The following is a 13,093-nucleotide window of genomic DNA, read 5'->3' on the forward strand; positions in this document are numbered from 1 at the left end:
GAAAACCGTCCATATCCATGTTATTTCAAGAACATAGAAAAACCATAAGTTATTGCTACATATTAAAGTATTTAGTTACACTCTTAAATCATAAAATGATTGTTATTCTTTCCTCTAATGAGAGGTGCAAGCTATTTCATGTTAAAAAAAAAGCATAAAAACACAAACATTTAATGCATGAATTAAACAGCTTATTTTGTTTCTACAAAATAATTAAATGAATTAGATTATATATGATCCTTTGGTAGTTTAGAAAAAGTTGCAAGACGAGAAAAAGACATCCTTAAAACATATTTGAAAGTTACCTCCTAGCTCATTTAGAAGTAATATTTAATTTGTCATTCTTATAAATTAAAATATGTTTAAAAATATAAACTAGTTATAAGAACTTTATTTACAATGCAACAACAATTTATAAGCATTAAGCTCTATGTAATTACACTATGCAAATATCATAAATAACTTTTCAGCAATTAAATGGTGGTTCATTTTGTTGGAAGTTCCACGTATAAAACTAATTTATAATATATAAATAAATGAAGTGCAAACCTTATCTTACAAACTGATTTTGTAGGATTGAGTTACTTAAACTCACTTTCTAATACATTTTGATTTTGCTGTTTTTTTATGTATAAAAAGAGACCAAAGCTGACTAGAAAGAAACACTATAAATGATCAAGTGATTACATAGAAATTTTTTTTTGTTTATGGACCCAATCTCTAGCATTTTGATTATAAAGTAAGTTGTGATTCTATAAATTTGACAACAGTGAAATTATTTCGACCGAACCAATCTAATTATAGAAGCTTTCTTTAATGTATAATGATTTGGTTACTTTGTCATAAAACTTGCAAACAATTTATTCTTTTTTATTTATTTTCTTTTTAATACGCATTTATTATTTTTCAAAAGGATTGGATTAATGATAGAAAAAATATAGATAAATAATGTACATAAAAAAAAATAGAAATATAATATTAACGAAAATTTCTGAAACCATAAGTATGTTATGCATTTGGGAAGGTTACCTAAAGTTGCCATTGAGTTGCTTGCTACATAGGCTTTCCCAATGGAAAGAACAATTGGAAGGAATGCATTCACCCGGGATTTAAACCGATAATACATCTAAAAATATTTTTAAATTCTTAATCTATATCTATATATTAAGAAGATTTTTCCTTTTTATATACATATTTATTTTCAATTCTATCTTTTAAATAAATATTTTCTAAAATTAAAATAATATTTTTACTAATTTTACTATTTAATTAGTTTTCTTTTTATTTTAACTGTTCTTTTTTACCATCGTTTTAAATTTAACAATTTATAATTAAAAATTTATCTGAAAAATAAATAAAATTTATCTTATTAAAATTTTAAAAATTATTTATATTTATTTTTATAATATTAATAATAACAATAACAATAATTTTATTATTTTTTATTGCCTAAAAAATAAACACACACGTGTTTTTCCTGGTTAAAGAATAATTTAAATTACTAAACAACCATTTATTCATACTTTTCATTTATTCTCATGCATATTTTATTTCAACTAGTAATTTATTTTTAGAAGAAGGACCTTATTTTATAAAGTGAAATGCATTTGTTAAGAGTTAAATGTCTCAAATCCTTTTCTAAATACGCTAATAATTAAAACATAAAATAGTGTGCACTGTTCATCAACATTGCAATTATTATTATAATAAAGAGGCGCTGAAATAATTCAACTACGAAACGTGAAACTTCGAAACGAAACGATTCGTAGCCTTGAAACCAAACTTGAAGAAAAACAGAAAGCAGCCGTATCATCGTCATCCTCTCTTCCTTTGAGAAAGCAAACAAGAAAAAACAGAAATTACTCTAAATTAATCGCAACCCATTCATCGGCTCCAAGTGTTCCAAATCAAATTTCATGATAACCCAATTCTCTAATTTCCACAATGATTTACCAGCGCGCCAAACTTCTTATATAAAACGAAATATGTTTTAATCTTTCATCTCAATCTTTACGGCAATCACATCAATCTTGCGTTTTTCTCTAATCTGGGGCGGTTTTGGAATTTGGGTTCGAAGAAAGCTTTGATTTTTGGTTGTGGGTATTGAGATTGGGATTAGAAGCTGAAAATGAGTAACCAGAAGAAGAGAAATTTCCAGATAGAGGCGTTTAAGCATCGCGTGGTGATGGATCCCAAATACGCCGACAAGACATGGAAGATTCTGGAGCATGCGATTCACGAGATTTACAACCACAACGCTAGTGGACTCAGTTTTGAAGAGCTTTACAGGTTCCCCTTTATCATTTTTCTTATGATTACTTCTAATATTCGGTTCCCCAAAACAAATCTTGTTTATGCGTGATAAGCATCTGTTTGGCTGTGCGTTATCGATTATGTACTTGTCTTATCTTGATCTGAATAAGGTTCGGAATATAATATAGGGGAACAACTTGTAGGATTTTAGGTGTTTGGATTGTTCCAGTGGGTGAGTACGAAAACAAATCCTATCATGTTTTTTGGGTTTGCTAGCATTTTTTGGCTTTTCTTGGGTTTTTCATGGTTATTGAGTCGATGATGAACTATATAATTTGAGGTAACTTAATTAAATCGCCAAGAAAGTCAATTTGCTGCACAATCTTTTGGTGTTGAGGATCAGCAGCTATATGTGACTGGTGTTGCAATTAATTGTTCGTGTAGTTCGTCCTTTTATTTTGTGTCATGAAGCCATTACATAATTATGAATCCTTGGCGTTGGGGATCAGCAGCTATATATGACCCACTTTTCCATCATTGGTTTAAGCACTGAATTTTTGGATTAGTTGCTCAATAATTTTTGGCTATGGCCCAGGAGCATATGAAGAAACAGATAAACAAGTGTAAGAGATTTGCACAATTGGAAGAAGGTGGGTATATTTAGAGGCTAGCCCATACCGATGGCATTCTCTGGCTAAATGCAGAAATTGGATACTTAGCAACAGATCTTATGATTAATTTCAGGCGCTGGATATAGTGGGATTATGGGCTCTGCCTGCCTGAAGAACGACATTTGATTGGACAATTGCATTTTGTTTCTTGCTTTTCCGAGCATCTGTTCACTGGGGATCCTGTTCTATCAGCATCACAGTACCCAAAGACTTGAGTAGTTCCTTTATTCAGAAGCTTTTTTTTGAGGTATCTTGGGATACTGATGGTAGCAGTCGAATGATCAGTATAATGATCTTGCATGAAGTCTAGTCTAGTAATGGTAAGATAAATAAGTTTCCCAATTAGTCTTCTATATCTTTCTAGATCAGAGAAAGATTCACCTTATTATGCCATTAATGTTTTATTTGGGTCCATAGGACTATCCATTAAAGCATTGGATTTGTCATTTGGGTTCGGCATTTTGTAGATAATAAGAGAAGGTGATGATGATTTACATGGGTTCTGAATAGGATTTGGGCTGTTAGGAGCAGGAGAAACAAATGACTCAACTAATCATATATAGGGAGGACTTGTTGGACAAAATGAACATCTTGGACAAATGGAGGGGAGAAAGGAGTCTTTTCAAAATAGGTAACATTGATAGACATTTACGACTTCTCGGTTATAGGAGAGTAACAATGATACTCTTTATGAACCGATAATAACTTAAGAAGACACATTTAATAGCATTGGTAGAGAGTTTATCCGACTCTCGAGGCATATCATGAATAAAACATACACAACCAAACATACTGGGGAAATATGAAAGAGAGGATTATTTGGAAATAGAATAGAATAAGGAACCTCATTGTTGAGAGAAGAAGACAACATTGCCCCAATGATGGAAACCATATATATTAGCACAAAACAATAAGGTATGGGTAGTTTCAACCAAGTCTCTATTTTTCCTTTCTATTATATCATTTTGTTGATGTGTGAGGACAACTAGTGTAAAATGCCATGTGAACTTAAAACTGTAAAGAAATTAGAGGAAGAATACTCTTTTATTTGTCAATTCTTAAACTTTAAATTACTTGACCAAATTGATTTTTTATTTCATTAAAAAAAAGCAAAAATATTTTCTGCCTTTTTCCAAAACAAGTTGCACATTTAGAACAATGTAAGAGCATCCAATAATTTTGGTTCGACAAATTGCCACAGCAAAGTAAAAGCCGATCATCAAATTTCTTCCACTATTTAGCTTGATCGAATGGTACATTACTCCCATCTCTTTCAAGTTCATCATGAAAACCTCGACAAAGGAACCAAAGTTTAGCTGAGGCAAACCAAGAGAGATAATTTCTCCCATTCAATTTTTGAAAAGTAATGGTAGGAGTTCCAGAGCAAGAGATGATAAGTTTGGTAGCCATTTTAATAAATAGTGAATCACATATTTGACCTTCAACCAAACTAGTAATGGGCAACCAAAGGTCAAAGCACAAGTAATGTGGAGGAGGTGCGATGTTGTTCCCTTAAAGGAAAGGCGGCACATGGATATCATGTGTCTAACAATGTCAAACGAAAAACTTGCGTGTAGCTCCATGTGGAGTGAATTCAGCCTCCCGAACTGGCACGTTTGCCATTACTTGGAGAGACACTTCAAATTTGGTGGTTGTTGGAGAAAATTGTGACAACAGTGAAGGACAGTGTAGACTTTGTCGGGCAGGACTAAGACTAGCTGAGCAAGATTGATCCACTTTGATACCAACTTGAGATAAATAAAAAGATGAAGCATGTTCTAGAGAGCTTGAATCAACTCTCGTGTTCTCATATTTATATTGATAGTTTTATGATACAATTAGTATTGGGAAGAGTAAAAATGAAAAGTCATATCTAGAGTCCTAGATACAAAGATATGTACAACACAACACATTTTCAATAAAACCTATTTAAGACCCATTCAAACAATTTGCATGAAATAGGAGCATTTCCTTGGAACATGCACCAATCAGTGATAGGTTTCCTTGGAACTGGACTGTAGAGAGGTTCAACACACACATAGATCTCCACACTAGTAAGATATTGTCTGCTTTGGATCAAATTCTCACGAATTTACTTTTGGTACCACTTCAAAAGGCCTCTTATCAAGGGAGGTATCTTATGTGTATATAAATCCATGTCCATCTCTTGTTTATCTTATGTGGAATTTTGTTTGTATCCTAAACATGAACAGCCATACCAATTAGTATCACTATGTGCTTGGAGTTGAATTGAACCACACTTTGAGGTGCCAATGAGATATTTAATGTGTGGTTTGCTACACTGCTTAAAAATGGAACTGTTGTGGGGTTTGCATAAACTTACTATTAGTGTGTAAACAAGAGAGAGAGTGATAGTGACATAGATAAGCCTACCAACTAACTTTTGATGAGATTGTATCAATGAAAAGCACAGCCAAGAGATATGTAGAGTGAAGTATTTAGTCTGGTGATTGGATAATTGAGTGAAGTGGGACTTATTACCTATTGGTGGAGATGACTATTTGTTTGTGGGATGAACTATAGTGGAAAGGGCTTCATGCCATGATCAGCAGGTGTGTTTATTTTCAAGAAAATCATACTTTAGCATGTCATGAAGTACGATTGAGTTGGGATGTCCAAGACACTTGTGTCACATTATCTGGACAACATTTCCATCTTTTCCCCCTAGAGGATAAGGTGAGAGTTTTAGGGGGGAGAGAGTACTAATGGGCATTTAACAGTCAAAACAGTGTATGTAAGGGAGGAAGTGTAAGGCTAGGTTTGGGGAGCTAATGAAACTAAGTCCTAAAAATGATAGTTAGAAATTCGTTAGAAAGGGAAGGAGTCGGTCAGAATCTTTTCAGACAGAATAGGGTTCTCTTGAATTCACTTTGCTTGTATTTCTGATTTCATTGATCAAGGGTACTGAACAACATTTGGGTGTATTTGGCCCTAAATTTCTTCATTCATTTATTGTTTTTCCTCTCAAAACACTAGTTGGGTCTATCACACAAGGAAACTGTTGTGGAGATCTATATTGATATTCACGAATTTATAATATCTTGTTGAAGTTTATAGCCAAACTTCCTTTACTATCTCTCCATGATTACTCAGCTTTGATAATACCAAATTGATAAATTATTTTTGGCATAAACATGAATTTGGTATGTGAAATTTTCTTATAGACAAACACATTAAGAGGGCAAACCTTGACCTAACGATAAGGTTGTTGCCTTGTGACCTAGAGGTTATTGGTTCAAATCATGATAATAGCCTCTTTGCTTATGGAGGTAAGGCTGTGTACATTTGTACTCCCTAGACCCCACTAGGGGGAAGTCTCATGCATTAGGATTACCTGCATGTACACATTAAATGATCTTATGCTTATTTTTCTTTACTCAAGGGAAAATATATGTTTCTAATTTTTCTCCTTCTATTTGTGTGGATTCAGAAATGCGTACAACATGGTGCTTCACAAATTTGGTGACAAGCTCTATTCAGGGCTGGTTGCAACAATGACTGGACATCTCAAAGATATTGCTCAATCTGTTGAAGCTGCTCAAGGAGGATCTTTTCTGGAAGAGCTGAACAGGAAATGGAATGATCATAATAAAGCATTACAAATGATTAGAGACATTCTGATGTACATGGATAGGACTTACATTCCAAGCACCCAGAAGACTCCCGTTCATGAACTTGGGCTGAACCTGTGGAAAGAAAATGTCATTTATTCCAGTCAGATAAGGACTCGGCTATTGAATACACTTCTGGAATTAGTACATAGTGAACGCACTGCTGAAGTTATTGATAGAGGAATTATGAGAAATATAACAAAAATGTTAATGGATTTAGGCCCTTCTGTTTATGGGCAAGAGTTTGAGACTCATTTTCTTCAAGTTTCAGCCGAGTTTTACCGGGTGGAATCCCAAAAATTCATTGAATGTTGTGATTGTGGTGATTATCTGAAAAAAGCTGAGAGGCGTCTGAATGAGGAAATGGAAAGAGTGAGCCACTACTTGGATTCCAGAACAGAAAAGAAGATTACTAATGTGGTGGAGAAGGAGATGATTGAAAATCACATGCTAAGATTAATCCATATGGAGAATTCTGGCTTAGTGCACATGCTTTGTGATGATAAATACGAAGATTTAAGTAGAATGTATAACTTGTTCCGTCGTGTTACTGATGGTCTTTCAAAAGTAAGAGAGGTGATGACTTCACACATGCGAGAGTCTGGTAAACAGCTTGTTACTGATCCTGAAAGATTGAAGGATCCAGTTGAGTATGTGCAAAGGCTCTTAGATGAGAAAGATAAATATGACAAGATCATAAACTTGGCATTTAACAATGACAAGTCTTTCCAGAATGCTTTGAATTCCTCTTTTGAATATTTCATCAACTTGAATGCTCGCTCTCCAGAGTTTATTTCACTATTTGTAGATGATAAACTCCGGAAAGGTCTAAAAGGGGTTAGTGAGGATGATGTAGAAGTTACTCTTGACAAGGTGATGATGCTGTTCCGATACCTCCAAGAAAAAGATGTATTTGAGAAGTATTACAAACAGCATTTGGCTAAACGGCTTTTGTCTGGAAAAACAGTCTCTGATGACGCAGAGAGAAGTCTCATAGTTAAGCTCAAGACAGAGTGTGGTTACCAGTTTACATCTAAGTTAGAGGGAATGTTTACAGACATGAAAACCTCCCAGGACACGATGCAGGGCTTTTATGGCTGCCACCCTGAGCTAAGTGATGGCCCTACTCTAACTGTTCAGGTTCTTACAACAGGGTCTTGGCCAACTCAGTCTAGTGTCACGTGCAACCTGCCAGCAGAAATGTCTGCTCTGTGTGAGAAGTTTCGGTCATATTACCTTGGTACGCATACTGGCAGGAGATTGTCTTGGCAAACTAATATGGGCACAGCAGACTTAAAAGCAACCTTTGGGAAGGGCCAGAAACATGAGTTAAATGTTTCTACATATCAAATGTGTGTTCTCATGCTGTTCAATAATGCTGATAGACTTAGCTACAAGGAGATTGAGCAAGCAACTGAGATTCCTGCTTCAGATCTTAAGAGATGCCTGCAATCATTGGCTTTAGTTAAGGGAAGAAATGTTCTTAGAAAGGAACCAATGGGTAAAGAAATTGTTGAGGATGATGCTTTCTTTGTTAATGATAAGTTCAGCAGCAAACTGTACAAGGTAAAAATAGGAACTGTAGTTGCACAAAAGGAATCGGAACCGGAGAAACAGGAAACCCGACAGAGAGTGGAGGAAGACCGGAAGCCCCAGATTGAAGCAGCAATAGTGAGGATCATGAAATCGAGGAAGCAACTGGATCATAACAATCTTATAGCCGAGGTCACGAAGCAGTTGCAATCACGTTTCCTGGCAAATCCAACAGAGGTGAAGAAACGGATTGAGTCTCTCATTGAGAGGGACTTTTTGGAGAGGGATGATAGTGACAGAAGATTGTACCGATATCTTGCCTAGAATTGGAGAACTTGTTTCAGCGATCACAATGTATCTTATGAACCTGGTGACAAATCACCTTTAAATAGCTCTCCATTGATTTCATTGTACATTAATTTGTTTTCTAATTCTTTGTGATGTTTCATCTTTTAGTATCTGTATGACTGTATTCTCAAGCAAATTAGGGTCTTTGCCACCCATGTTTGTAAGAGCTCAATTTACGGAAGTCTTGTGTACTTTATCCTGATAACATTGTTTGTTGGCATCGCAAAATTCTTGTTTTAAAATGGAGTAAATTGAGGTGACATTTATTTAGTACGTTATGGACTGATCAATTTCAGTTTTCTAAATACCAAGGTTGTTCTTTCATTTTTCCTTATCCAATGCTGTCTTCCAAATAATAAAAGTAATTGTTACGCCAAGTTTTTCTTCAATGCCGTAAGGTAATTGTTGCCGTCTAGAAGAATCCCCCGCTAACCTTGCGGCTGCGTCAGGTTACTGCTAGAGAAAGATACTGCTCAAAAAACCAGTTTTTCTCATTTCTTGCTTGATTAATTGTTTGTCTGGTACTAACCCAAGAACAAGATTAATAAATAAACAAAAAGGGAGATGTGTATTATGTTAACAATACGTCTTAATATTATTGGTTAAAATTTATAAAAAATTATAAAATAATGATTGAGGTTTACTTTTAAGACCTGTGAAGTTATAAATTTTATTGAATTTCAGTAAAAAAGTCAAGAGTTTGCTAATATTTTTAAAGAGAAAGCGTAAATAGTTTAATAGGATATAGGGTTGAAGGGTGAAGAAATAGTTTAGCTCTTGAGCCCTTTGGTATGGATAGTGAAGTTATAATTTCTTATTAACTAGCAGAATATCGCAGACAACACTAAGTTTTTTTGCCTGCTTCCTAATACAATGAACAGTGAGGGGAAAAATGCTAAGTCTTCCTTTCTCTTTGGTCCTCCTATCTCCTCTTGAGTGATCCTCCCAAATTTCAGTTCATAAAGCTGAAGAAATGTGGCAGTAGCAGCAATTCTATTATTGTAATTTGTAATAATTATTAAAGCAACGTGAAAGTAGCAAGTTCCACAAGGACAGATTCTTGACAATTACAAGACTTTTAGCTCTTAACCATCAAAGTCGATGAAATGAAAATTCTCTTAGCTATTTTTCAGTATACAGCAACTGTAACCATTGTTGTTGTTTTAACGTGAGAAATTATACCGAAGCATAGTACGAGGCAAATCAGACATACGAAGGCTACAGCTGAGGACAGTAACTGCTTAATGATTATTTCACAGAACAATTTAAAGAAGTGGAACAAAAAACCAATATTCCAACTGAAAACAGACATAAGAGATGTCAATTAGAATTATAAAGTTGGTGGCTGCTTAAATGAAATCAGCTTCAATGACTGCATTTTAAGCATTTAGTGCGAGGCGAAGTGACCGCCACGCAATATTCTTAAGGAAAGGACGAGACTTTTCGAGTTACATTTATAAAAGCCATTAAGCATCAGCTTGGTTTGGCAAAGTACCAACATAAATTGGTTCAGAGATCTTTTCATGCAATTCAACACACAATGGCATTGAAATCATCAGCAATGTCAGTGTCACTGTTGTGCTTAGTGTTGTTAGCAGTAGCAAATGGATGTTATGGTGGAGAAATAGCAATCTACTGGGGCCAGAATGGCAACGAGGGGACGCTGAGCGAGGCTTGTGCGACAGGGAACTATGATTATTTGATCCTAGCCTTTTTGCCAACCTTTGGCAATGGACAAACTCCTATGATTAATCTTGCTGGTCACTGTGATCCGTACAGTGATGGGTGCACAGGGTTAAGTTCAGACATAAAAACTTGTCAAGCCAAAGGCATCAAGGTGTTGCTGTCTTTAGGAGGAGGTGCTGGAAGCTATTCAATTGCATCCACTGAAGATGCAAGCCAAATAGCCAATTACCTTTGGAACAACTTCTTGGGGGGACAGTCCTCATCTCGGCCTCTTGGCCCAGCTGTTCTTGATGGCATTGACTTTGACATTGAAGGTGGATCAAACCAACATTGGGGTGATCTCGCCAGGTTCCTTAAAGGATATGCCATGGCCAAGCAAGGCAAGCAAGTCTACATCACTGCAGCTCCTCAGTGCCCTTTTCCTGATGCTTGGATAGGAAATGCTCTCACTACAGGGCTTTTTGACTATGTGTGGGTCCAATTCTACAACAACCCTCTTTGCCAATACACTTCTGGGGCAATCACTAACCTTGAAGATTCATGGAAGCAGTGGATTTCAGGTATCCCTGCCAACAAGATATTCTTGGGGTTGCCAGCTTCCCCACAGGCTGCGGGGAGTGGCTTCATTCCTTCTGCTGATCTTGTTTCTAATGTGCTTCCAGCCATTAAGGGTTCTGCTAAATATGGAGGTGTTATGTTGTGGTCTAGGTATTATGATGCTCAGAGTGGATTTAGCTCATCCATCAGAAGCCATGTGTGATATCTAAACTCCTCATCTTTAGAACTATGTAACGTTATCTATGTATTTGTGTGTTTTTAAATATTTATGCCATGATATGAAACATGTTTGGTTGATTCAAATGAATAAAGTTAAATGTTGTGAACCAGAAGAAAGTATCTTTTAGGTATTAATAAATAGACATGTCCATTTGATCAAGCGCATAGTGTTTGGTCCTTACGCATATGGGTCAAGGCAAAAATATCAATAGGGTTAAAAAAATCCACATAAAAAAAAGCCCATAAGATCAAAATAACAACAAAAATCCTATGAGTCGGTTTAGATAAAGTTGAGTCAAGCACAAGTCAAATAGGTCATTTCGATTGGGTCTAAGTCAACTTGCGTCCAACTAAAACCAAAGTTGATAGAGTCCACATCATACTAAATTGAATCGAGTTCACATTAATCATAATCGAGTTCAAGTTAATCATAATCGAGTCAATTAGACTTATCAATTTAGTCAAATGCAAAGGACTTAGGCTTTGTCCATATCTTGGGGCCAAGAAAACCCACATGACCGAAAAGCCCACATAAGAAAAAGCTCATAAGACCAAAATCATAAAGAAGGTCTCATAGGTTTGTCTATGTAAGTTGATCTTTGGTCATGATAGACAAAGTTGGGTTAAGCCTAAGTCAAGTAGGTCATTCAGGTTGAGTTCATGTCAGTTTGAGTCCAGGTCAGCCTGCATCCAAAATCAAACTAAGGTTGATAAAGTCACTAGTGCAATAGAGAGATATGACTACAATTATTTTCAATCTTAAATTACAATTAATGAATCGTAGTATATTCAAGCGTAGTAAAAGAGGGAGATCTTAAGACTACAACTAAAAATTGTAGTTTATAGTACATACTAGGCTACAGTTCATGATCAAGCTTATAGTACATGATAGTCCATGTCATACTAAGTTGAATCAAGTCCATATTGCATATGTCTGCAAAAGGTTGAGTTGAGTTGGACCCATGTAGGGTTGAGTCGAGTTGGTGCACTTTGAGCCAAGGAAAAACAAACGCACCTTAAACTAGGTTGAGTACGACCCACTCAATCCCAATCAAGTCAAGCCAACTAAAATCAAGTTGAACACATGTTGGGCCCAATTAAGTTGGGTCCACATTAGGCGAAGTACAATTGGGCTCACCTTGGGTTATGTTGAGTTAAACCTATCTTTAGTTGAGTCAATTCGAACCCACTTCAAGCTTAATTGAGTCAGACTCATCTTTGACTTATTGAGTCAGACACCTTAAGCAGAGTTAAGTTATACCCACTTGGACTAAGGTAAGTCTAATCTGAGTCTAATCAAGTTGAGTTATATCAAGTCAAACCCATGTTTGACCAAGTCGTAACAATCCTACATCAAATTGTGTAAAGTTGGGCTCACCTTTGGCCAAGTTGACTCAAAAACTTTGGTTGGGTTAATTCTGGTCTACCTTAGGTCGAATTAGGTCGAACCCATCTCAAGTCGAATTGGTTTAGGCACACCTTGAAATGAGTGGGGTCGAGCCCACTTTTAATCAAGTCGGGTTGATCCTACCTCTAACCAAGTATAGCTAGGCTCACCTCAAATTGAGTCATACAAGATCCACCTAAGGCAGAATCAAGTCAAGCTTACCACAAGCCAAGTCAATTTAGGTCACCTTTGGTTGAGTTGGGCTAGGCTAAACCCTGACCAAGATAAGTTAGGGTCAACTCCTAGTTAAGTTAGGTCCAACTTTGATCAAGTTAGATCTACCTCTTACGTTTTACCTTCTCTAATTAAATTTAAAATGTTTCATATATTATTTAGATAAAGTCTGAACAATGAAAAAAAAATCAAGTAGCTTTTAAGAAATATTATGAATAAGTAAAATAAAAATAAATGATAAAAAAATAATAATTTATGTTAATTTTAATAAATTCATGTGTTTTTATTAATCTTTTAATTATTTTAAATTATATATTATTTTATTTCTTTTCATTTAACTTATTTTCAATTATTATTCTATTTATTTATTTATATTTATATTATTTAATTTATATCCTTATACATAATAGTTTTCTTCTTTATTTTATTTAATTTATCTCGAGTTACGCACTAATCATATTTATTTATTTTATTTAAGTTACTTATGCATTGGTTCTATTGATTTATATAATTCAGTTTATTTAAGGTATATGTTTATTTATTTTATTTTATTTATCTTGCATTACACATTG

At 35.0% G+C, this 13,093-nt stretch overlaps 2 protein-coding genes across 4 annotated transcripts; both read left to right on the forward strand.

The window, feature by feature from the left end:
- Positions 1–1,730: 1,730 nt before the first annotated feature.
- On the forward strand, positions 1,731–8,742 carry LOC106768652 (cullin-3A). Of its 3 annotated transcripts, XM_022783140.1 has the most exons (4): positions 2,164–2,289; positions 2,849–2,903; positions 2,998–3,244; positions 6,376–8,742. In XM_022783140.1, exon 4 carries the CDS (start codon positions 6,389–6,391, stop codon positions 8,411–8,413), a length of 2,025 nt encoding a protein of 674 aa, XP_022638861.1. In that variant the 5' UTR covers positions 2,164–2,289; positions 2,849–2,903; positions 2,998–3,244; positions 6,376–6,388; the 3' UTR covers positions 8,414–8,742. The 3 variants fall into 3 exon arrangements, with proteins under 3 accessions (XP_014509391.1, XP_022638861.1, XP_022638862.1); XM_022783141.1 differs by lacking the exon at positions 2,849–2,903; XM_014653905.2 differs by lacking the exons at positions 2,849–2,903; positions 2,998–3,244 and having other exon boundaries at positions 1,731–2,289.
- A 1,201-nt stretch (positions 8,743–9,943) lies between these two features.
- Positions 9,944–10,905, forward strand: LOC106768653 (hevamine-A-like). The gene has a single exon (XM_014653906.2). It carries the CDS (start codon positions 9,978–9,980, stop codon positions 10,881–10,883), a length of 906 nt encoding a protein of 301 aa, XP_014509392.1. The 5' UTR covers positions 9,944–9,977; the 3' UTR covers positions 10,884–10,905.
- The last annotated feature ends 2,188 nt before the right edge of the window (positions 10,906–13,093 follow it).

The sequence above is a fragment of the Vigna radiata genome, chromosome 7 (genome assembly GCF_000741045.1).
Source record: "Vigna radiata var. radiata cultivar VC1973A chromosome 7, Vradiata_ver6, whole genome shotgun sequence".
NCBI lineage: Eukaryota > Viridiplantae > Streptophyta > Magnoliopsida > Fabales > Fabaceae > Vigna > Vigna radiata.

Coding starts and splice junctions, on each gene's coding strand:
- LOC106768652 (XM_014653905.2), top strand. CDS start 2,129: ATGAGTAACCAGAAGAAGAGAAATTTCCAGATAGAGGCGTTTAAGCAT. Junction 2,290..6,375: donor AGTTTTGAAGAGCTTTACAG/GTTCCCCTTTAT, acceptor GTGTGGATTCAG/AAATGCGTACAACATGGTGC.
- LOC106768653 (XM_014653906.2), top strand. CDS start 9,978: ATGGCATTGAAATCATCAGCAATGTCAGTGTCACTGTTGTGCTTAGTG.